Here is a 23,553-nt window from a genome sequence, read left to right on the forward strand (position 1 = left end):
ATAAACACTGGAGTGATAGATGTGCAGAAGATGAATGTGCAAGAGATACTGGGGTGCAAAGGAGCAAAAAATAAATAACAATATGGGGATGGGGTAATTGGGTGGGCTATTTACAGATGGGCTATGTACAGGTGCAATGTTCGGTAAGCTGCTCTGACAGCTAATGCTTTTAAAGTTAGTGAGGGAGATATGAGTCTCCAGTTCAGTGATTTTTGCAATTCATTCCAGTCATTGGCCAAAGAGAACTGGAAGGAAAGGCGGCCAGAGGAGTTGGCTTTTGGGGTGACCAGTGAAATAAAAAAGATTCCCCACATCAAAATTCACCTTCTTGGCAAATGTATTTAGTGTGGCATTCTGGACGATGGGACAAAAGGTGGACTTGGGCTTAAAATGTGTTTTTGAGGGTACAGAAACTGCCTGACCTGAGACACAATACCCCATAATGACAAATGGAAAACAGGTTGTAAATTATTTTTGTACATGCATTAAAAATGAAAAACAGAAATACATTATTTACATAAGAATTCAGACCCTTTGCTATGAGACTCGAAATTGAGCTCAGGTGCATCCTGTTTCCATTGATCATCCTTGAGATTTTTCTACAACTTGATTGGAGTCCACCTGTGGAAAATTCAATTGATTGGACATGATTTGGAAAGGCACACACCTGTCTATATAAGGTCCCAAAGTTGACAGTGCATGTCGAGCTCCGAGACAGGATTGTGTCTGGGGAGGGGACAACAAAAAAATCTGCATCATTGAAGGTCCCCAAGAACACAGTGGCCTCCATCATTTTTAAATAGAAGAAGTTTGGAACCATCAAGACTCTTACATTTACATTTAAGTCATTTAGCAGACGCTCTTATCCCGAGCGACTTACAAGTACATACATTCATACTTTTTTGTACTGGCCCCCCGTGGGAATCGAACCCACAACCCTGGCGTTGCAAGCGCCATGCTCTACCAACTGAGCCACACGGGACCCCAGCTCTTCCTAGAGCTGGCCACCCAGCCAAACTGAGCAATCAGTGGAGAAGGAATTTGGTCAGGGAGGTGACCAAGAAACCGATGGTCACTCTGACAGAGCTCCAGAGTTCTTCTGTGTAGATGCGAGAACCTTCCAGAAGGACACCCATCTCTGCAGCACTCCATCAATCAGGCCTTTATGGTAGAGTGGCCAAACGGAAGCCACTCCTCAGTAAAAGTCCCATGACAGCCCGCTTGGAGTTAGCCAAAAGGCAGCAAAAGAGTTTCAGACCATGAGAAACAAGATTCTCTGGTCTGATGAAACCAAGATTGAACTCTTTGGCCTGAATGCCAAGAGTCACGTCTGGTGGAAACCTGGCACCATCCCTTCGGTGAAGCATGGTGGTGGCAAATTCATGCTGTGGGGATGTTTTTCAGCGGCAAGGACTGGGAGATTTGTCAGGATCGAGGGAAAGATGAACGGAGAAAAGTACAGAGAGATCCTTAATGAAAACCTGCCCCAGAGCGCTCAGGACCTCAGACTGGGGTGAAGCTTCACCTTCCATTAGGACAACAACCATAAGCACACAGCAAAGACAACGCAGGAGTGGCTTTGGGACAAGTCTCTGAATGTCCTTGAGTGGCCCAGCCTGAGACTTGAATCCGATCTAACCTTTGTGCTGTTGTCTGAGCCCAATAATGTTTGTACCATGTTTTGTGCTGCTACCATGTTGTGCTGCTGCCATGTTGTGTTGCTACCATGTTGTTGTTGTCTTAGGTCTATCTTTATGTAGTGTTGTCTCTCCTGTCGTGATGCGTGTTTTGTCCTATATTTTTATTTTTAATCCCAGTTCCCGCAGGAGACCTTTTGCCTTTTGGTAGGCCGTCATTGAAAATAAGAATTTGTTCATAACTGGCTTGCCTAGTTAAATAAAGTTTAAATAACATCTCATGCTCCCCATCCAACCTGACAGAGCTTGAGAGGATCTGCAGAGAAGAATGGGAGAAACTCCCCAAATACAGTTGTGCCAAGCTTGTAGCATCAGACCCAAGAATACTCAAGGCTGCAATCGCTGCCAAAACTGCTTCAACAAAATACTGAGTAAAGGGTCTGAATACTTATGTAAATGTGATATTTCTGGGGGTTTTTATATATATTTTCAAAATGTTCTAAAAACCTGTTTTTGCTGTGTCATTATGGAGTATTGAGTGTAGATTGATGAGGGGGAAAAAACGATTTAATCAATTTTAGAAAAAGGCTGCAACGTAACAAGATGTGGAAAAAGTCAAGGGGTCTGAATACTTTCCGAATGCATTGCAAATCATTTGTTTCACCATGTGGGTCCAGATGGTGGATAGATAGAGGACTCATCAACCCCTGCTCTAGATCATCATGGCATTTGTAGTTCTTTATGATAGCCACATGATCAGCTAATTAGCGTTTTACTTTTGGGGGGTAAATACAGGTGAATATATTGATAAGTCACCTTGTCCTACCAAGAGAGATTTACACAGTTATCAAAACAGCACACCAGGGTAAGCCTAAACCCTTATTTTAAATGTTTCTAAAATCCCCTATGGGAAAAATGTATGGTGGAAAAACGTTTGGAACCATTTCCGTTTGACCGCTAGGTTTTATGGGTATTATGACAAAGATTAGCTGTCGATCCAGCTCTATGATCCATTCTATAATCAAACAAAGTAGTTGAGAAGTCAAAATGTTATCTCAGCACGCCATCTTGTGGCAATAATCGGACAGCGTTTGCTGTAAAAGTTTGTCAGGAACGCAAATCACTGGTGACAACTAACTCCGAGTAGCACAATATGGCTGAACAAGCCTTCTTTATCGCCATTCATTTGTTTATTGGTTTTGCAAATTCGTTTTTAAGGAAACCTGGTGAGAGGACAGGCTCATTTGCACATAGTTCATGTTGAACGAAGTGTCCGATTAACTCCACCAACGGTTCATCAGGTTATCAGAAATTGACTTCACCATGTAGTTGAGTTTAGTCAGCTAATTGTTTCCACTCATTTGTGTGCGGTCTCTTGAAAGCTTACCTACACAGCCTTTTAAAACGAGAAGTTGAATGTCCGCAATGGACCACTAGGCTACACCTTCTGCACTGTTCGCATAGAAATCGAAAGTAAAATGAAGCTGTCTCGAAAGAAATCCTGTGAGGTGACAATATAACGAATGTCATAGAGCAATACAAGACCGCACTTAAAAGATCAGACGTCCGCTGCTGGTGACAACAGTCAGAGACAAAAAAATTCAACTGGCCCCTCTAAACAAAAGAAATGGATCCACGGCAGCAGGAATCTTCGCAGGGCAAGGTAAATAAACCCGCTATTATTATGTCCTACTGACCTGGGTAATCATTCAAAGCCTACTCTGGTTTGTCTCATTGAAGGGAACATCTGTCAAACGGTCAGTTGGTTTATTTTGTTAACCAAGTGTTTTAAACAAGAAGTGAAGTGCACCCTAATTCTGTAATCCCTACCCCAAACTCCACTTCCTGATTGTTTCATTGTGAAGGAATTATTGTCCAGCCAATGCAATATCCTGTTCAGAACCGAAACAAACATGCATTGTTTTTGTGGATCGGCTAAATTATTGTTGCAAGAATATTATTCAAGTATTGTGGTCATTCTAGCGCAAGTAAACATTGCACATTCGGTTTGTACTGGCAGTCCCATCCCAGAAACAAATGCATTAGTTACACATCAGCTAAAAACACTAGAATAAAGTTCAACCCCCCTCCTTATAATTGATATGATTGTACTTTCACTTTCAAGAGCTCCGCCATGCCACACAAAGAACGCGGTGAAGAGTCACGTGACAAGAGGCCCAGTGACGTACCTATCAAACATAACACCGAGGTATCAGTGATGTAATCCATAAACCAATCAGTCATTCAATCGATTTAATTGTAGTTATGTTTGAGCGATTGTGTGTAACTGCCGCCTTAGCATGGTCCCAGACAGTCCCAGATCTGTATGTGCTTTTGCCAACTCTTCTGTCATATTCATTCTATTGCATTTACTGCATAAAGATTTACCGCATAAAGGCTAGAGCACTGTGAAAATAATTTCTCACCGGGAACAGTAATTAGCTTATTGCTATGTGACATTTTCAGGAGGAGAAACAACCTTTCAGAAGAATGAGAAGTCCACCGAGGCCCAGAATAACTGGTTCGTTTAGACCGAGATTTGGAGGACGATTCTGCAGACCGCGGTAAGATTAGAGGGCATTGCAGAGCAACCTTGTAAAAGTTCAAGGGTTTGATCTTGATCATTTCAACATTTCCTTATCTTCACCCACTTTCGTCCTATTCAGATTAGGTCGTGGAAATATTCATTCACTCACTCGTCCATGTATGCACTACCTTTCAAAAGTTTGGGGTCACTTAGAAATTGTCCTTGTTTTACATGAAAACATACATGAAATGAGTTGCAAAATGAATAGGAAATCTAGTCAAGATGTTGACAAGGTTATAAATAATGATTTTTTAAATTGAAATAATAATTGTGTCCTTCAAACTTTGCTTTTGTCAAAGAATCCTCCATTTGCAGCAATTACAGCATTGCAGACCTTTGGCATCCTAGTTTGGCATCCTATCTATTCTGAACAGATTTCACCCCATTCTTCCTGAAGCCCCTCCCACAAATTGGATTGGCTTGATGGGCACTTCTTACGTACCATACGGTCAAGCTTTCTCCCACAACAGCTCAATAGGGTTGAGATCCGGTGACTGTGCTAGCCACTCCATTATAGACAGAATACCAGCTGACTGCTTCTTCCCTAAATAGTTGTTGCATAGTTTGGGGCGGCAGGTTTGGGGCAGCAGGTAGCCTGGTGGTTAGAGTGTTGGGCCAGTAACCAAAAGGTTGCTAGAGCAAATCCCCGAGCTGACAAGGTAAAAATCTGTCGTTCTGCCCCTGAACAAGGCAGTTAACCCACTGTTCCTAGGCCGTCATTGTAAATAAGAGTTTGTTCTTAGCTGACTTGCCATGTTAAATAAAGGTAAAATAAAAAATAATAATGATAGTTTGGAGCTGTGCTTTGGGTCATTGTCCTGCTGTAGGAGGAAATTTGCTCCAATTAAGCGCCGTTGCAAAATGGAGTTATAGCATTCCTTCATCAAGATCCCTTTTACCCTGTACAAATCTCCCACTTCACCACCACCAAAGCACCCCCAGACCTACACATTTTCTTTATATATATTTATTTATTTCACCTTTATTTAACCAGGTAGGCTAGTTGAGAACAAGTTCTCATTTACAACTGCGACCTGGCCAAGATAAAGTAAAGCAGTGCGACACAAACAACACAGAGTTGCACATGGAATAACATGGAGTAAACAGTAAACAAGCCAATAACACAATAAACAAGTCAATGACAGAGAAGAAAAAAGAAAGTCTATATACAGTGTGTGCAAAAGGCATGAGGAGGTAGGCAATAAATAGGCCATAGGAGCGAATAATTACAATTTAGCAGATTAACACTTGAGTGATAAAATGAGCAGATGATGATGTGCAAGTAGAGATACTGGTGTGCAAAAGAGCAGAAAGGTAAATAAAAACAATATGGGGATGAGGTAGGTAGATTGGGTGGGCTATTTACAGATGGACTATGTACAGCTGCAGCGATCAGTTAGCTGCTCAGATAGCTGATGTTTAAAGTTGGTGAGGGAAATAAAAGTCTCCAACTTCAGCGATTTTTGCAATTCGTTCCAATCAGTGGCAGCAGAGAACTGGAAGGAAAGGCGGCCAAATTAGGTGTTGGCTTTGGGGATGATCAGTGAGATATACCTGCTGGAACGTGTTCTACGGGTGGGTGTTGTTATCGTGACCAGTGAACTGAGATAAGGCGGAGCTTGCCTCCACCATGATTGACAGATGGCGTCAAGCACTCCTCCAGCGTTTTTTCATTTTTTCTGCATCTCACGAATGTTCTTCTTTATGATCCGAACACCGCAAACTTAGATTTGTCTGTCCATAACACTTTTTTCCAATCTTCCTTTGTCCAGTGTCTGTGTTCTTTTGCCCACTTAATCTTTTATTTTTATTGGCCAGTCTGAGACATGGCTTTTTCTTTGCAACTCTGCCTTTAGAAGGCCAGCATCCCGGAGTCGCCTCTTCACTGTTGACGTTGAGACTAGTGTGTACTATTTAATGAAGCTGCCAGTTGAGGACGTGTGAGGTGTCTGTTTCTCGAACTAAACACTCTAATGTACTTATCCTCTTGCTCAGTTGTGCACCGGGGCCTCCCACTCCTCTTTCTATTCTGGTTAGAGCCAGTTTGCGCTGTTCTGTGAAGGGAGTAGTACACAGCGTTGTGCAAGATCTTCAGTTTCTTGGCAATTTCTTGCATGGAATCACCTTCATTTCTCAGAACAAGAATAGACTGACGAGTTTCAGAAGAAAAGTCTTTGTTCCTGGCCATTTTGTGCCTGTAATCAAACCCACAAATGCTGATGCTCCAGATACTCAACTAGTCTAAAGAAGGCCAATTTTATTGCTTCTTTAATCAGAACAACAGTTTTTAGCTGTGCTAGCATAATTGCGAAAGGGTTTTCTAATGATCAATTAGCCTTTTAAAATGATAAACTTGGATAAGCTAACACAACGTTCCATTGGAACACAGGAGGAATGGTTGCTGATAATGGGCCTCTGTACGCCTATGTAGATATTCCATAAAAAAATCTGCCGTTTCCAGCTACAATAGTCATTTACAACATTAACAATGTCTACACTGTATTTCTGATCAATTTGATGTTATTTTAATGGACAAAATGTTTTTATTTTCTTTCAAAAACAAGGACATTTCTAAGTGACCACAAACTTTTGAACGGTAGTGTAAATATTTTTTTCTACTGTTTTCCTTACTGTATAGATTCATAAGGGACGATCATTCATTTCGGAAGCCCCGCTTCAGTTTTGGGTTCCAAAGGTACCACCCTTTCACCCCTCGCACACGGTTCAACTGGAGGGACCAGTCCGGCCCACCACAAGGTCCCACGTGCCCTAACAACCAGTACAACGACCAGAGGAACATGGACCGGAGCGGTCCCGCCAGGACCTCTACTCCTAAAGAACAGAGCAGTAGGTCTATACTCACGTAGCAGTTTGGGGAGGGTTAGACCAAATGACTCGGTGGTTACAGGGTAAGAGCTCTACCATCTGTGCCATGATCCAAATATCTTGGCAGTTTAAAGTACAGGCAATACATACTTATACCCAAATCACTTTCCTCTTGTGAACACTAGAGAGCAGTGTGAGCAAGCAGTGGCCATGGCAACTCGGAATAATATTTGCATTCTGACATATAGGCTACATTTGGAATGTGTTTTGCTCATCAGCATTCCTGGCGGTTGATATTCACCAAGCAACAACATGACAATGTTACATAAGGCTGGCCGCACACAGCATTGGTAGATATTCATCAAATTATAGGTGCTGTCTTTGCGTTTTGAATCAGTGGATAACTAATTGGTCTCTAGACTCTACCCACACACTCACACATACCATTTTTTTTGTGTTACTGTTTTGTTTATTTGTTTTGTGCACGTATTCGTCTTACTTTTTTAACTCTGAATTGTTGCGAATGGGCTCGTACTGCATGTAAGCATTTCACAGTGAAGTCTACACCTCTTGTATTCGGAGCATGTGACCAATAACATTTGATTTGGTCACTATTAACCATTTTGTATTTAGCTACTGTATATTCCTACATGTTTCTGATCATCACGTTTCTCCTCGTCACCGTATTATCACAAAGAGTTTTGTAAGGCCACAGTCCATGTGCTTGCAAGTCAACAATTAACACGCATGGTTTAGCCCCATTCTCTATCACGCTTGAAAGTGTTTTCTTGAATAACTTTGCATAGCCCGAAGAAGACCTTTGTCTTGGTACCTGCAATAGAAACCACACATGTCTCTAATCTCTTTGGTGTTGATAATATGAGCTGTATTGCTATTCTCAACCCCAGTGGCGTTTTCTTCTCCTACTCAATTCAGCTGCTAAGTCTCTGCGCAGACTGCGGCGCTGTGGAAGTGTGTGAGAGAGCGAGATTGTGTGAGGAACAGGTTGCTCTATGTGCCTGAGAGATATGCTATTATGGTGACTCATCTCTACCGTGTGTTACAGAAAGAGAGCGAAAGTGAGAGCGAGAAAGCAAAAGAAAATGAGGAGAAAGAGGGGGTGAGGTACCGGGCAGACAGCCAGCTGTATATAATCAGCCGTAACAAAGCTATCGCCTCACATAGGCACACTGCAGTCGAACGTTGCTAGGCAGTTTTCTCAAATCACGCCCAATGGGTTGTGCTTACAGAAACATTCATTTTAGCCCCTGCACGCTGCCTGTAGACAATAACTCTCCCGCTGACCGCAGAGAGATGGAGATGGGGAAGCTTAGGCCTGAATTGTACCTGCAGCTAGAAACACCAATGTGATGATAGTTGAGGAGGGCACTGGGTAGATTGAGGAGTCCCAGCATCAATCAGAGATAGTTCATTTAGAGATACCACCTGTGCCAATCAAATATATTGGAGTTTATCACAGATGTCAGCTGCTGTTGTTTAGCTCTAACTTATCCCCCCCATCGGTTCCCGAGCTGGTAGAGTGTGTTGTGTTGAATTGTTGTGTGAAGACGTGGTTTGTCTGTGTTATGTTGCAGGTGCTGTCAGGTCTTCTGCAGGCCCCAGCAGAAAGAAGGAGAAGCAGCCTGTGTCATTCATCGTAAGTCCACATTCCACCACTCCTCTCTGCCTCTTCTGGGATGGGGGGAGTCTGCGCTGTACACAGTAGGGCACACGTACTGTATCTGCTGTCCTACTCCCGTAGTGTATGGTGGTAGCCGAAAAACTCTAATCATTCCCTTCATCTGCTGCTTCAATTTCTCAGAAGTGAGATGCACCACACTGGGAGGTACGCATTGCCACACATTTCCTCATGTTGAATAGAAACCTGAGTGCGTCTCTTTTTCCCATGATGTTCGCTATCAAAAATATTTAGTACACACACACAGTCTTTCAAATCACAGAATGAAAAAGAACCCTCCAACATTTGAGCAATCTTGGCTAGACTGCTCGGGAGGATTATTAACGTGCGTGTGTGTGTGCATGTGTGTGTGTCCTCCACGCCCCTTGGTGTGATAGGAATTGGAAGGACAGAGAGAGCACAGATGCAGCGTAAAGAATGCAAAAGGTGGAGTAATTGGGTGGTCTGACTTGGGAGAGGAGCACAAGGTCGTCGTCGTCGTCGTCTTCGGTTTAAACGTGCTCGCTATTCAAATCGTCTGGCTGCCTGCTAACCTTAATGAGAGAGAGAGAGAGAGATGCACTTTTAAGGAACCCGACAACACTCAGACGGGTTCTGAAAGGCAAACACAGGCAGACTAGCCCACGTGCTGTCAAGAGTACTGACTGTGTGTTCAAGTCTTAAGGAATACTTATAAACTGTGCTTATAACGGTCTCTCACCCCTGTGTTTCTGTAGGTGGCTCAAGAGAAGGAGAGATCCCACAGCAAAGAAAGAGAGCGGGATAGAGAGCTCCCCTCCACCATAAGCAGGGCCACAGCACGAAACAGAGCCATCCAACAGAAGAGGGGAGAAATAGAGCAGGTATAGTACCATTCATATTACAGTGGAACAGATTGAGATCGAGAAAGAGAGGGGATGTACAACATTGCCAGCAGCAGGTGAGGAGAGAGGTGAAGGATTTACAGTAGTGTAAAACACCAAAAACCAGAGATTGAGAGGGTTAGAGAGGTAACATAGAGGAGAGAGAGATAAGAGGGTGTAGGATTATGAGCGGGTGGGATGAGGAGGGAGAGAAAGAGAGAGGGGATTGTGGAGAGGAAAGGGAGATTTGATCACTGCAGTGCCAAAACTAATTGAGAAATGGCCAGCTGAAGCTGCCTCGAATTTATCATAATTTGTTTCTTCCTTTTAGCAGCTGAATCAGTTGAATAGGTAATCAGTCATGATCAGAGCCAATACATGGTGATGTTGCACATCCCCGGGTTGTTTACCTCCAATCACTCTTAAGCGCCTATCAGAGTCCAAAATGTGTACGTGTACACACAGCGGTGTTGTAGAATATTAGACCGTTGGTTTTCGTACTTTTTGAATTCTCTGTGCGGCTAAAGCAATTTCTCCAGCTGTCAACACATTGAAATGGATAGAGGACGCGTGTACACGGAGCCACGTTGGACGGGAATTGTGAGGAGGTGTGCATTTGGGCTGTGCGGATGGTGTTCTCAGAGCAGCTATGTCACAATGGGACCCCGGACTGTGGCGTCTCTGCCTCTGTGGACTCTGAATTACGCTTAAGACGGAGCTCCTGTTATTGTCAGGTTGTTTGTCCGTTTTTCTTTCATCATCAATCAGTCATCACATGGGCGTAGTTCGCTTGTCTTTCAATAGGTTTTAAAACACGTGCTGTAATGGATACGTCACAGTTAATGTGACAGAACATCACATGAAGCGTTGTCAGTGGGAGGTGTGTGTGTGTGTGTGTGTGTGTGTGTGTGTGTGTGTGTGTGTGTGTGTGTGTGTGTGTGTGTGTGTGTGTGTGTGTGTGTGTGTGTGTGTGTGTGTGTGTGTGTGTGTTGGGTGCTGTCTCTCCATCCACTCGACTGATGAGAAGTTCACTCTCGCTCCTCACATCTCCATGGTAACTGGAGAAGGTAGGCTCTGTGAGAGAGCAGTCTGGCAACAGGTAGCTGATATACTCGTCCTCTAAAGACACACACAATAAATATACTTTTTTTGTTCTTGTGGGGGTTTAATTGCTTTGCTAAAGGGCAGAATGACAGATTTTTCCCATTGTCGGTTCGGGGATTCTAACTAGCCACCTTTCGGTTACTGGCCCAACGCTCTAACTGCTAGGTTGCGCATTCATGCACGCAGGCACCAACCAACCCTAATTGTAACCCTAACCTTAAAATAGCCTTTGTCCTCATGAGATGTGGGGAATGTCCCCAAAAGGGTCGAAGAACCAACCAACATACACCTTTGCATGGTGTGAACAGCTGTCTGTGCATGAGTGCTGCTGCCTTGGACTATTAACCCACTCCGTGGTAATGGCATACACATGACGAGACCTCTTGCCCCAAGCATCTCTCCCAGAACTATCTCTCTCCCTCTTTCCCACTCTTGCTTTCTAACCTCTCTCTTCCACCCTCTCTTCACATCCTCTATCTCTAGTGATTATCCTCTCTCTTCACCCCCCCTCTCTATCGCTCCCTCACTCCTATTTCCCGCTCTCCAGTCTTTTGTTTGCCTGCTCCTCTCCTGTGTCTGAGTACTTCCGGTAACGCTGTGAGCTGAGTTTCTTTAGACCATCTGTGCTAAGCTCCTCACTGGATTAGGAGCCACGAAACTACCTCGCACGTGCCATGAACATATGTTTATGCGTGTGCCTGTAAGTGCGCGGTGGTGAAAATGCTGACTGTCTTGTGTTTTTATGCAGGTGTACCGTCAGGACTGTGACACGTTTGGCGTGGTGGTGAAGATGCTGATCGCCAAGGACCCGTCTCTGGAGCTGCCCATCCAGCCGTCCCTGAAGGAGAACCTCGGGGAGATCGGCCTGCGCTGTGTGGAGGCCATGCAACAGTTCATAGAGGAGTATGACACCAGGGAACCATCACCACAGTGACACACACTCCCCTTTTGTCTTAACCTGTGTAAGTGGTGTGCTTGTATACCAAAACATACACACACAGTCACATCTCACAAAGCTCAGAAATGAAAGTCAATATGGTATACGTGCTGATTGGGTATGTGACATTGCCAATGTTGAATAGCACTAGTCTATGTCATGACTCATGAGCTGGCCTGTCCTAGTGTCCTTGGTCAGTCAGGCCAAAGTCACTCCTGGTGCTCAGCCTTCTGGAAGCTCTGTCTTGACCTGTGATCGTGACTGCTACTGAAACTCAATCATTTATGATGTGTTGTCAACTTTCAACATTTCTCTTGACAATGTGACGGAAGATATAGCTATTGCCCTTGTGCTTCCTACTGAAGTACAGTTAATAAATTCATAACCCTGTGACATATTGAAAAAAAAAAAATACATGACATGATAATTGTACATAGATGAGCTATACTATGTTGATATACAAGGACGATTATATCTAATACAGAGGAAGAATCTATTTATGCACAACTTTTGAATGCTTTCACTGCAATACAATAAATCTGCTCTTAAAAATGATATGGGTGTTTGATTCAGTGTTGTAATGTATAGTGGTATTCCCTAGACCCCCTGATCTGCAAATCACCCCGATCTACCAGTAACTGCAAATTCTCTGTACCTCAGTTGGTAGAACATGGCGCATGCAATGCCAGGATACTGGGTTCGAATCCCGGGACCATCTGTATGTAAAATGTATGCATGCATGAATTTAAGTTGCTAAATGGCATAAAATTATATTTACAGTATTAAATCAACCTGATCTTACATATCTTCCCATTACTACCCAATAAAGATGGTCAATATGTGCAGCAGTCAGCTCAGGGCCATCGTATGGAACATGTAAATTCAGCAAAAAAAGAAACGTCTCTTTTTCAGGATCCTGTCTTTAAAAGATCATTTGTATAAAACCAAATAACTTCACAGATCTTCATTGTAAAGGGTTTAAACACCGTTTCCCATGCTTGTTCAATGAACCATAAACAATTAATGAACATGCACCTGTAGAACGTTAAGACACTAACAGCTTACAGACGGTAGGCAACTAAGGTCACAGTTATGAAAACTTAGGACACTAAAGAGGCCTTTCTACTGACTCTGAAAAACACCAAAAGAAAGATGCCCACCTCATCTGCGTGAACGTGCCTTAGGCATGCTGCAAGGAGGCAGGAGGACTGCAGATGTGGCCAGGGCAATAAATTGCAATGTCTGTACTGTGAGACGCCTAAGACAGCGCTACAGGGAGACAGGACGGACAGCTGATCGTCCTCGCAGTGGCAGACCACGTGTAAGAACACCTGTACAGGATCGGTACATCCGAACATCACACCTGCGGGACAGGTACAGGATGGCAACAACAACTGCCCGAGTTACACCAGGAACGATAATCCCTCCATCAGTGATCAGACTGTCCGCAATAGGCTGAGAGAGGCTGGACTGAGGGCTTGTATGCCTGTTGTAAGGCAGGTCCTCACCAGACATCACCCGAAACAACTTCGCCTATGGGCAAAAACCCACTGTCGCTGGATCAGACAGGACTGGCAAAAAGTGCTCTTCACTGACGAGTCACGCCAGGGGTGATGGTCGGATTCGCGTTTATCGTAGAAGGATTGAGCGTTACACCGAGGCCTGTACTCTGGAGCGGGATTGATTTGGAGGTGGTCACAGCATCATCGGACTGAGCTTGTTGTCATTGCAGGCAACCTCAACCACGTGCGTTACAGGGAAGACATCCTCCTCCCTCATGTGGTACCCTTCCTGCAGGCTCATCCTGACATGAACCTCCAGCATGACAATGCCACCAGCCATACTGCTCGTTCTGTGCGTGATTTCCTGCAAGACAGGAATGTTAGTGTTCTGCCATGGCCAGCGAAGAGCCCGGATCTCAATCCCATTGAGCACGTCTGGGATTTGTTGGATCGGAGGGTGAAGGCTAGGGCCATTCTCCCCAGAAATGTCCGGGAACTTGCAGGTGCCTTGGTGGAAGAGTGGGGTAACATCTCACAGCAAGAACTGGAAAATCTGATGCAGTCTATGAGGAGGAGATGCACTGCAGTACTTGGCCACACCAAATGCTGACTGTTAATTTAGATTTCTTCCCCCCCCCCCCTTTCTGTTAGTCACGTCTGTGGAACTTGTTCAGTTTATGTCTCAGTTGTTGAATCTTGTTATGGTCATACAAATATTTACACATGTTAAGTTTGCCGAAAATGAACGTAGTTGACAGTGGGAGGACGTTTCTTTTTTTGCTGCGTTTAGATTGATGTATGATCACTAAGCAGCCAGCCAGTAAGGCAGTCTAATAGCAGCAGACTGGTAATGAAACAGATCGTATTTCCACACCAGTATTTGGAGCGGTGTCCGGAGGGAACGGAGACTGTCAGTCAACCAAAACAACATGGGATTCCAGCTAGAACCAACCACAGAAATCTGGAACAAGCAGCATTACAGCATTCATATACACTTATAAGCGTTTCTAATGGCCTATTAAACATGGGTATTGTTATAGTGTCACCAAAAGATGTGACATTTCCATTGTTCTTTGAAATCCACTTTAATTCCAATATGACACAACATCAACAAATAAACATGCAAGCCTTTTCTATCTCTACATCATGATATACAAATAATGGTTCTGTAGTTACAAAATATATATAAATATTTAGGACCATTATGTACAGTGAACATTTACATGACCACATCAAAAACTTAAATAACATTTATTTGACTGTTATATACATTTAACAGGTATTACTATTGTTATTATTTGTTTTATCTAGTAGTAATAATATAACGTTGAAAAACAAAGCATGTGGCGGGAGAAAACGGGACTGTACGGGACGTTACAGTGCCTGAATGGCCAAGGAGCATTGGCTAGAGCTGTCCTTGGTAAGCGTGGAGAGCAAGGCAGGGTAGTTAGGTTCAGCAGGCTATTTATACAGGGTGATAACACGATCTGCTAGCCAACTGTACGGTAGATCCAGCAGCTCTTGGTTTCCACTGAGGTAAACGACAACACTGTATGGGCAGCTATCTAGCACACACCGTCCACAATCACACTTCCAGCTGACTGGTTTTGGAGGGCTGTGGTGTTTGCCAGACAGTTTTTGGTTCTCCTTAGTAAGTGATGGACTGATTATAAGTCATTGGTTGGTCAATGCTATGAGAAGGTCCACTCAGGTGGTTTTCCAAGGTCCAGTAGGTACATAAAATATGTGAGCACTTCAGCCATTTGTGCTCTTGGAGTTGTGTACCAATACTTATTTAAAAACTGAGTTATTTCGGAGCATTCATTAAACTTTACAGACATGGTGAATTTATCCCTTGTCGGTTTCAAGACAGAAATATAATGCTAAAGAGTTGCTAAACTCCATCATGAATTGCAATTATTTGCTGTATTATTTGTATGCCTTGTTGACATACTGAACATTATGCATGCATAAATCCAATTTCTAGAAATGTTTTAAACTGGTTTTAAATAACAGCTGGTAAATTTACTACAGCAGTAAAATGTTATGAATAAGTCCCATATTTCTGTTATGTATCTGTGGAACACACACACACACACACACACACACACACACACACACACACACACACACACACACACACACACACACACACACACACACACACACACACACACACACACACACACACACACACACACACACACACACATCAATCAAATGCCGTAACCTTTCTTGGGCTATATAATAATAAACGGTTAACAATACAAATGTGATGTTTTTGCCAATTGTTAGTCACCTGACTCCAGTTATTGTAAACATTGCAGTTGTTTAAGATGCCAGTCCATTGCAGGCTTCTTGTCCTGATTAGCTCATGCTGTGTAGGCGTCTACCCCCCCCCCCCCCCCCCCACCGCATAGAGCTAGTTGTGTAACTCACACACATCAAATATATATAGGCCTCTCTTTGACACACACACGATCACTCTTTCATTTGCTCTCTCTCCCCCCTTTCTCTCTCCCCCTCCCACTCCCTCTTCTTCCTTTCTTTCTCACTTTATTTTTCTCTGTCCCCCTCCCACTCCCTCTCTCCTTTCTCACCATCCCTAACTCTCTCTATGAGATGATGCAGTTCTTGCTCTTCCTCCTCTGGCGCATGTGGAGCTGTCCGTGCAGCTGCCCTTGGTTTCCTCCATGTAGGGGTCCATGTATGGGTCCATGGTGGCCCCCCATCCCTCCCATCCCTGTAGGGCTGTATCTGTGGCGCAGCTCCTCATTGTGGAGGTAGCGTAGCTGGACAGGTCTGGGGATGGGCTCACCCAGGAAGTACCCCTCATCTTCTTCAGACTCAGAGGATGAGGAGCAGCTGGAGCACCAGGGGTCCGCCCCCTCCCCGTATCCCTCCCCACCCAAGTGTGGTCCCCCAAGGCCCAGCGGCTGCATCCCCCCACCTCCCGCTGCATTGTGCAGGGTGAGGTCTGAGGTGGTGCGGGGGCAGGGCCGGTAAGGCTGCTGTCTGTACCCGCCTATGCCCTCCACCCCAAACAGGTCCGGGGCGGTACGGCCGGCAGGGAAACGGTCATAGTCCTCCTGAACACGACGGTGCGGGGGTTCCATCATATGACTTCCCCGGTCGGCCGCCAGGTGGAGGGCATTGTCAGAGCGTGAGCGTCGAGAACGCCGGTAGTGGCGACCGCTGCTGCGGTGGTTGCCGTTTCCATCATTACCATTGCCGCGGTGTTTGCGTCGCCGCGATTGTGTTGGCTGTTGTTGCTGTATGGGCTCTGGCCCATTCGGCCGACGACGAGGGATCCTCTCACTCATGGGGGTCATGCGGAGGTTACCACTACTCCCCATTAGGCCCACGCGACCTGTACCCTTAAAGGCCAGGGGCTGGGGGGAATCCCAGTACCCCAGAGGGTACCCCACCTGCACAGGCGCATTCAGGTACCCGTAGGGCCGAGAGGTCAGGGACTCAGAGCTGCGGAACTGGACAGAGGAACCCAGTGTGCCAATGTTACTCTTCTCAGACACATTCATCCCAGAGTCTTTACTAAGGTCTGGCATGGAGTATCGGGACAGGTGCTCCTGACGCTTACTTACCCCATCCAGTGAGTTACCTGGGAAAGATACACACACAGGTTATTCATGTATATAGATACTGAAGGTATTAAATAATCAATCATGATCCCTATTATCATATTACATCTTGACGTGGAAATGTTAGAAAATGATTGACACTTCGGGCTCTATTTTAACAAACCTATTGCAATGGTAAATCTTAGTGCTGGGGGAGGGCTATAGGTTAGGGGGTTTGTCAGAAATATTTTTACTATTTTCACTGCGGGAATTATAAGCTCAATAGCTGACAGTGGCTCGAAAGGGCTGGGTTTTGATGAATACATAAATGATAGGTGTGACGAGTCCTTGACCCCTCACTGGTCAATAGCGCATGCCGTTGTCTCAAGTTCTGTTGCTTATTAATGGTCTTTGCGTTGTCATCAACTCCAATTTGGCCGTGGTCACCGAATATTATTTTCCTAGTCCATTTTGGATTGATACCGTATATTAAATAGCATAGGCTACAGTAACGCGTAACAGCAATAGTAAAACAATCAAAATAATCCAGTGTTTGCTCAATATGTTTTGAGTGTTGACGATCAACGCTGTTGTAATTGACTTCAGTATAGTACAGGCCTTTACGCGTCGCACGTATCCTCAGATAAAAAATACTGGGCTCCTGTAAATGGTATTGTATGTGTGAGGCATGTTCTCAATAAGCAAGATATAACCTAGGCCTGCTGTTATAGGACAGAATCATTTGCATATGTTTGGAGGAGCCGCACATATGTCGGATAACCGGACAAGAGGCGGGGGGGTGGATACAAGCCAAATGGAGTAGCCTATACACTGCAGGTAGGCCTATGTGAATAATGCCAACGCCTCACAAGTAGACCATTTAGAAACAGGCTACTTGACTAATGCATGGAAATACAAATACATTTAGCAGATGCTCTTATCCAGAGCAACTTACAGGAGCATTAAGGTCTAAGTGCCTTGCTCAAGGGCACATCGACAGTTTTTTCCGCAAGTCATCTCAGGAATTCAACCAGCGACCTTTTGGTTACTGGCCCAACGCTCTTAATCGCTAGGCTACCTGCCACCCTGGGCCAAGGATAAGAAAGACACCAGACTCATTGCTGTTGAACCAGCTTTCAATATAGTAGGGTAAGCGTGGCCTATTAAGTAGCACTTCCCAAACTAGGGGTCGTCTGATAAGAAAATGAGGTAGCGGGAGAATTTCCAAAATCCTGGTTATACATATAGTGATATAAATACACTACCAGTCCAAAGTTTGTACTTATTCAAGGATCTTTCTTGATTTTTGCTATTTTCTACATTGTAGAATAATAGTGAAGACATCACAACTATGAAATAACACATATGGAATCATGTAGTAACCAAAAAAGTGTCAAACAAATCTAAATGTATTTTAGATTCTTCAAAGTAGCCACCCTTTGCCTTGATGACAGCTTTGCACACTCTTGGCACACTCTCACATCAACACCTTTGTCAGACTAAGAATTGATTCTGTAGCTAGCAATCAAGAGGGCGACACAAAATGGGGCTCCATCTATCACAGGATGGCGGGCAGGCCTCTGCACTCTAGTTATGAATGTCTCCCTCTGCCATATGGACGCATTGTATGATACACCCACTGAGCTATAATGGATACACTGAGAGCAACTGGCAGGCAAAAGAGCTGAGCGCCGAAATTTGAGATATGTAGCAAGTAATTCCGGTTGTAAACTGCATTGAGCATGCCTCTTTGCAAAACTGCTGTGCATTCGGAAAGTGTTCAGACCCCTTGACTTTTTCCACATTTTGTTACATTACAGCCTTATTCTAAAATGGATTAAATTGTTTTTTCCCCCTCATCAATCTACACTCAATACCCCATGATGACAAAGCAAAACGGGTTTTTATAAAATTTGGAAATATCACATCACAAGTATTCAGACCCTTTACTCAGTACTTTGTTGAAGTATCTTTGGCAGCGATTACATTCTTGAGTCTTCTTGGGTATGATGCTACAAGTGTGGCACACCTGTACTTTGGGATTTTCTCCCATTCTTCTCAGCAGATCCTCTCAAGCTCTGTCAGGTTGGATGGGGAGCGTCGCTGCACAGCTTTTTTTCAGGTCTCTCGATTGCGTAAAGTCCAGGCTCTGGTGGGGCCACTCAAGGACATTCAGAGACTTGTTCCGAAGCTACTCCTGCGTTGTCTTGGCTGTGTGTTTAGGGTGGTTGTCCTGTTGGAAGGTGAACCTTCACACCAGTCTGGGGTCCTGAGCGCTCTGGAGCAGGTTTTCATTAGGGATCTCTCTGCTCCGTTCATCTTTCCCTCAATCCTGACTAGTCTTCCAGTCCCTGCCGCTGAAAAATATTCCCACAGCATTATGCTGCCACCACCATGCTCACTGTAGGGCCAGATCATCTTGTTTCTCATGGTCAGAGAGTCTTTAGGTGACTTTTGGCAAACTCCAAGCCTGCTGTCATGTGCCTTTTACTGAAGAGTGGCTTCTGTCTGGCCACTCTACCACAAAAGCTTGATTGGTGAAGTGCTGCAGAGATAGATGTTCTTCTGTAAGGTTCTCCCATCTCCACAGAGGAAGTCTGAAGCTCTGTCAGAGTGACAATTGAGTTTTTGGTCACCTCCCTGACCAAGGCCCTTCTCCCCCGATTACTCAGTTTGGCTGGGCGGCCAGCGCTAAGAACAGTCTTGGTGGTTCCAAGCCTTTTCCATTTAAGAATGATGGAGGCCACTGTGTTCTTGGGGACCTTCGATGACGCAGAAATTGTTAATACCCTACCCCAGATTTGTGCCTCGGCACAATCCTGTCATAGAGCTCTACGGACAATTCCTTCGACCTCATGGCTTGGTTTTTGCTCTGACATTCAATGTCAACTGTGGGACCTTATATAGACAGGTGTGTGCCTTTCCAAATCATGTCCAATCAATTGAATTTACCACAGGTGGGCTCCAAATAAGTTGTAGAAACATCTCAAGGATGATCAATGGAAACAGGATGAACCAGAGCTCAATTTCGAGTTATATAGCAAAGGGTCTGAATACTTATGTAAATAAGGTATGCCTGTTATTATATTTTAATACATTTGCAAAAATAAACAGTTATGTTATTATGGTGCATTGTGTGTAGAATGAGAATGACATTTATTTATTTAATCCATGTTAGAATATGGCTGTAACATAACAAAATGTGGTAAATACTTTCCAAATGCACTGTATGTGGAGATATGGGATCAGAGCACGACAACGTTCTATTTTATTTAACCTTTATTTACCTAGGCAAGTCAGTTAAGAACAACTTCTTATTTACAATGACACCAAGGCTTGGGGGTTATCGAGAGGATGTAAGAGGTGTGTAACTGGTGGCAGCGAAGTCAGACGTAGGCGAGCAGGACTGGGTAATAACCGGAGCAGTTTAATATATATATATATAATCACCGGCATCCAGAATAATAAAGAATGAGTACAAAACCCGTCGCGTACCAGAACAACAATGTGCACAAGCACTTACAACAAACAATACCACACAAAGACATGGGGGAAACAGAGGGCTAAATACACAACACGTAATGAGAGAATGAAAACCAGGTATGTGGGAAAACGAGACAAAACAAATGGAAAATAAAAAATGGATCGTCGATGGCTAGAAGACCGGAGACGTCGACCACCGAACACCGCCCGAACAAGGAGAGGAACCGACTTGGGTAGAAGTCGTGACGGAGGAACTGTTGTCATTCACACTAGATATAAAAAACATACTTTGTTGACTGTCTGTGTAATGAACAGAGCATGTGTCTCCTTTCCTACGTAATAGACATATTTGGGAAATTGAACGATAAGAACGCAAGCATGCAGGGCAAATGCAAAAACATTACACAGATGAGTGACCACATCAGTGAAATCCGTTTGACTGTGATCCTGGCTCATTTGACATGCCCTTAAGTGAAACCAATCAGCTGATCGCACTGTCATGTGCCCGAATTCTGCAGACAATGCATTCACGGGTCACTATGGAGGAGTTTTGCTTCCGGACTCAAAGGGAATACTGTGCCGTCTCCCTCCGAGCATTACAGCTCATGGTGCGCTGATTCAGTGCTCTCGTCTGCATTAAAAACAAATATCGATCCAGGTTGGATGTGACAGGAGAGATGAGGTGTGCACTGTCAACCACGCCCCCTGACTTTGTGAAGCTCCGACGCGACATGCATTAAGCACACCCATCTCATTAGTGCTGGTGAGATAAGAGAAGTTATGTCAGACTCATTTGCAATTGACTGTCATAGCCCCACATTTAAAGTACATGGTGAGTACAGAAATACTGTTAGAATGTTTTGCAATTGACTAAGTAAACATAGGCGGTAAATTACATCATTTTTTTCACATGGTTTCCGGTCATGGGAATTTTTATATATCAAAATGGAGTCATGGGACAGAAAAGTTTGGGAACCCCTGCAATAAGGACTTGTTTTTTAATCGAAAAAAATATGAAAACAAGCTATTGTTATAGAATATTCACTTAAATGTTTTTAAATATGAGTGTCACCGGATCATCCTATCTCTCGTTCCATGATGGGCATGGAGGGGTTTTTACATACATAAAAATAATAACAGTAGCTGGATAAAATGATGTACAATAGCCCACATATATAAAAAATGGATGCTCCCAAACTTGATCTTTTAATAAAGCTTTGGTGATTAAGATTTATTTCAAAACAGTCACACGAGCCAAACCCTTTATGATAGTCTTCCCAGCAAACCGGGAACATTCCCAGAACATTAGCTAAGATTCCCAATAACTTCTAGTTTTATCTAACATTAGGATGATAACATCCTAAAAACATTTTTTTTAAGGAAATGACATTGGTATGTTCTCCTAACGTTCACTAAAAGGTTGTGCACAACATCTGTAACAACCACCACAGAACATTCCCCAAACATTCTCAATAGGTTTCCAGGTAATGTAATAACACAATGTACCTGTAATGTTTTGCCAGCAAACCAGAATTGGTTCTGTGAAAGTTCCCAGAACATTTGATAGGTCGTGGCAAATGTTCTCATGACACACAAACCGTGCAGTCGTACTGATGATTATAGAATGTTTGCGTAAATCATTCGCCTGATGTTGCAAGAATGTTCCTAGAACACATTTAATTTGTTATTTTTTACCCCTTTTTTCTCCCCAATTTCGTGGTATCCAATTGTTAGTTACAGTCTTGTCTCATCCTTGCAACTCCCGTACGGAGAGGCGAAGGCCCGAGAGCCGTGTGTCCTCCGAAACACAACCCACCCAAGCCGCACTGCTTCTTGACACAATGCCCACTTAACCCAGAAGTCAGCCGCACCAATGTGTCGGAGGAAACACTGTACACCTGTCGACCGTGTCAGCGTGCACTGCGTCCGGCACAGAAGTCACTCGTGCGCGATCGGACAAGGACATCCCTGCTGGCCAAACTCTCCCCTAACCCGAACGACGCTGGGCCAATTGTGCGCTGCCCCATGGGTCTCCCGGTCACAGCCGGCTGCGACAGAGCCTGGACTCGAACTCAGGATCTCCAGTGGCACAGTGATGCAGTGCGATGCAGTGCCTTAGACCACTGCGCCACTCGGGAGGCCCAATTCTTTCTTTAAACATTGCCAGAATGTTTCATTAGATCGTGGGGACCAGCGTTACCTGAAATTTGCACTTTGGCACAGGTTTTTAAGGATACACCCCAGATATTGCCAACCCTCCCACCTCAGTGCATGATAGGTCATTTAAGACATGTAAATTACCAATCCTGATGCTAGGGTTTGAAAACAGAAGAGCGCCGGCTTTAACAGGTCGAAATTGCAAAACGAGCATGCATTTGACAATTGTGCTGGCTTAACACCCGCCGAAATTAAAAACCCTTGTCTACAATGTAGCTTCTAAACTCAGTTGAGAGGGTACAGTACCTGTAGCATTGGACAGGGCCAGAGACTCCATAGATCCTCGGGGGGTCTGTTCCAGAGGGGTGAGGGGTTCTGTGAAGCTCATGCCATTGCTCATTGCTTTCCTGGTCCTGGTCAGGGGGGGCCTGCTGTCCCTCTGGAAGCCATGCATGCTGATGCTCCTCTTGTCCGAGAAGCCCTGGCCTTGGCTGGACACCTCGTTGAAGCTCATCTGGGTCTTCAGCTTGGGTGTGCGGAACTCGTCTTGGCTGTGGTGGATCCAGTTGTCCTGGAAGGATTGACCCCTCAGTGCCGCCATGGGCGTTCGCTTGGTGTTACCCTGCACTTTAGCCCTGGACTCAGGCCTTTTTCCTGGGTTGACAGGGCTCTGGGCTGGGGGCAGAGGGTTGTGGGGGCTGGGGCTGTAGCCTTTCCTGGGGTTACACAGGCCCAGGAGCAGGGATGTGGGGGTTGGAGAGGCATCCTGCTGAGAGCCCTCGTAGGCTGTCTCATAGGCTGGGGGGTAAGGTTCATCCCGGCTCATCCACACTTGGTTGAGACTAGGGGTGCGGCTGGGGGCACGACTGGGTGTGCGGCTGGGTGTTCGACAGGGTGTCTGGCTACAGCCAAGGCTCAGACGGTCCATCTGAATAGACAGGGGGTCCACCTCAACAGACAGACGATCCGTCGTGGGCGCTGGCTGGCGACGCTCCTGCTCGGCATTTCGGCGCTCCGGTTTTAGAATCTTGATGCTGTGGTGAGACTCACGGGAGCGGGCACTCTGGAAGGCCGAGTCAGATGAGTCTGACTCATCTGGGTCCTGATTGATGGAATTTATAGCATTTACAACATAGAATTGAAATACATATAAAATGCACATACTATACAACTGAACGTTCAGTCAAATGCTGGTTGTTCA

General features: G+C 44.7%; 2 protein-coding genes across 4 annotated transcripts in view; one reads left to right on the plus strand and one right to left on the minus strand.

Annotated features, from left to right (window-relative positions):
• Positions 1–2,672: 2,672 nt before the first annotated feature.
• Positions 2,673–12,187, plus strand: LOC129830437 (uncharacterized). 2 transcript variants are annotated; one of them, XM_055893014.1, is made up of 7 exons: positions 2,673–3,300; positions 3,763–3,846; positions 4,104–4,201; positions 6,863–7,071; positions 8,646–8,707; positions 9,466–9,591; positions 11,444–12,187. In XM_055893014.1, exons 1-7 carry the CDS (start codon positions 3,265–3,267, stop codon positions 11,627–11,629), a joined length of 801 nt encoding a protein of 266 aa, XP_055748989.1. In that variant the 5' UTR covers positions 2,673–3,264; the 3' UTR covers positions 11,630–12,187. The 2 variants fall into 2 exon arrangements, with proteins under 2 accessions (XP_055748989.1, XP_055748990.1); XM_055893015.1 differs by lacking the exons at positions 2,673–3,300; positions 3,763–3,846 and adding an exon at positions 3,860–3,961.
• Positions 12,188–15,533: 3,346 nt separating this feature from the next.
• Positions 15,534–23,553, minus strand: part of LOC129830436 (prickle-like protein 2) — a 120,686-nt gene continuing 112,666 nt past the window's right edge. For both annotated transcript variants that reach the window (XM_055893013.1, XM_055893012.1), the window contains exons 8-9: positions 22,659–23,454; positions 15,534–16,753 (exon numbers count right to left, since the gene is read on the minus strand). In XM_055893013.1, coding sequence (XP_055748988.1) covers positions 15,750–16,753; positions 22,659–23,454 — 1,800 coding nt within the window. In that variant the 3' untranslated portion in view covers positions 15,534–15,749. The remainder of the gene's footprint in view (positions 16,754–22,658; positions 23,455–23,553) is intronic.

Source organism: Salvelinus fontinalis, chromosome 31 (genome assembly GCF_029448725.1).
Source record: "Salvelinus fontinalis isolate EN_2023a chromosome 31, ASM2944872v1, whole genome shotgun sequence".
NCBI lineage: Eukaryota > Metazoa > Chordata > Actinopteri > Salmoniformes > Salmonidae > Salvelinus > Salvelinus fontinalis.

What these genes read in the sequence shown, in the direction of transcription:
- LOC129830437 (XM_055893014.1), top strand. Translation starts at nt 3,265, where the DNA reads ATGGATCCACGGCAGCAGGAATCTTCGCAGGGCAAG. An exon ending in CTATCAAACATAACACCGAG is followed by an intron (nt 3,847 to 4,103) that starts GTATCAGTGATG and finishes TGACATTTTCAG; the next exon opens with GAGGAGAAACAACCTTTCAG. An exon ending in AGAGGGGAGAAATAGAGCAG is followed by an intron (nt 9,592 to 11,443) that starts GTATAGTACCAT and finishes GTTTTTATGCAG; the next exon opens with GTGTACCGTCAGGACTGTGA.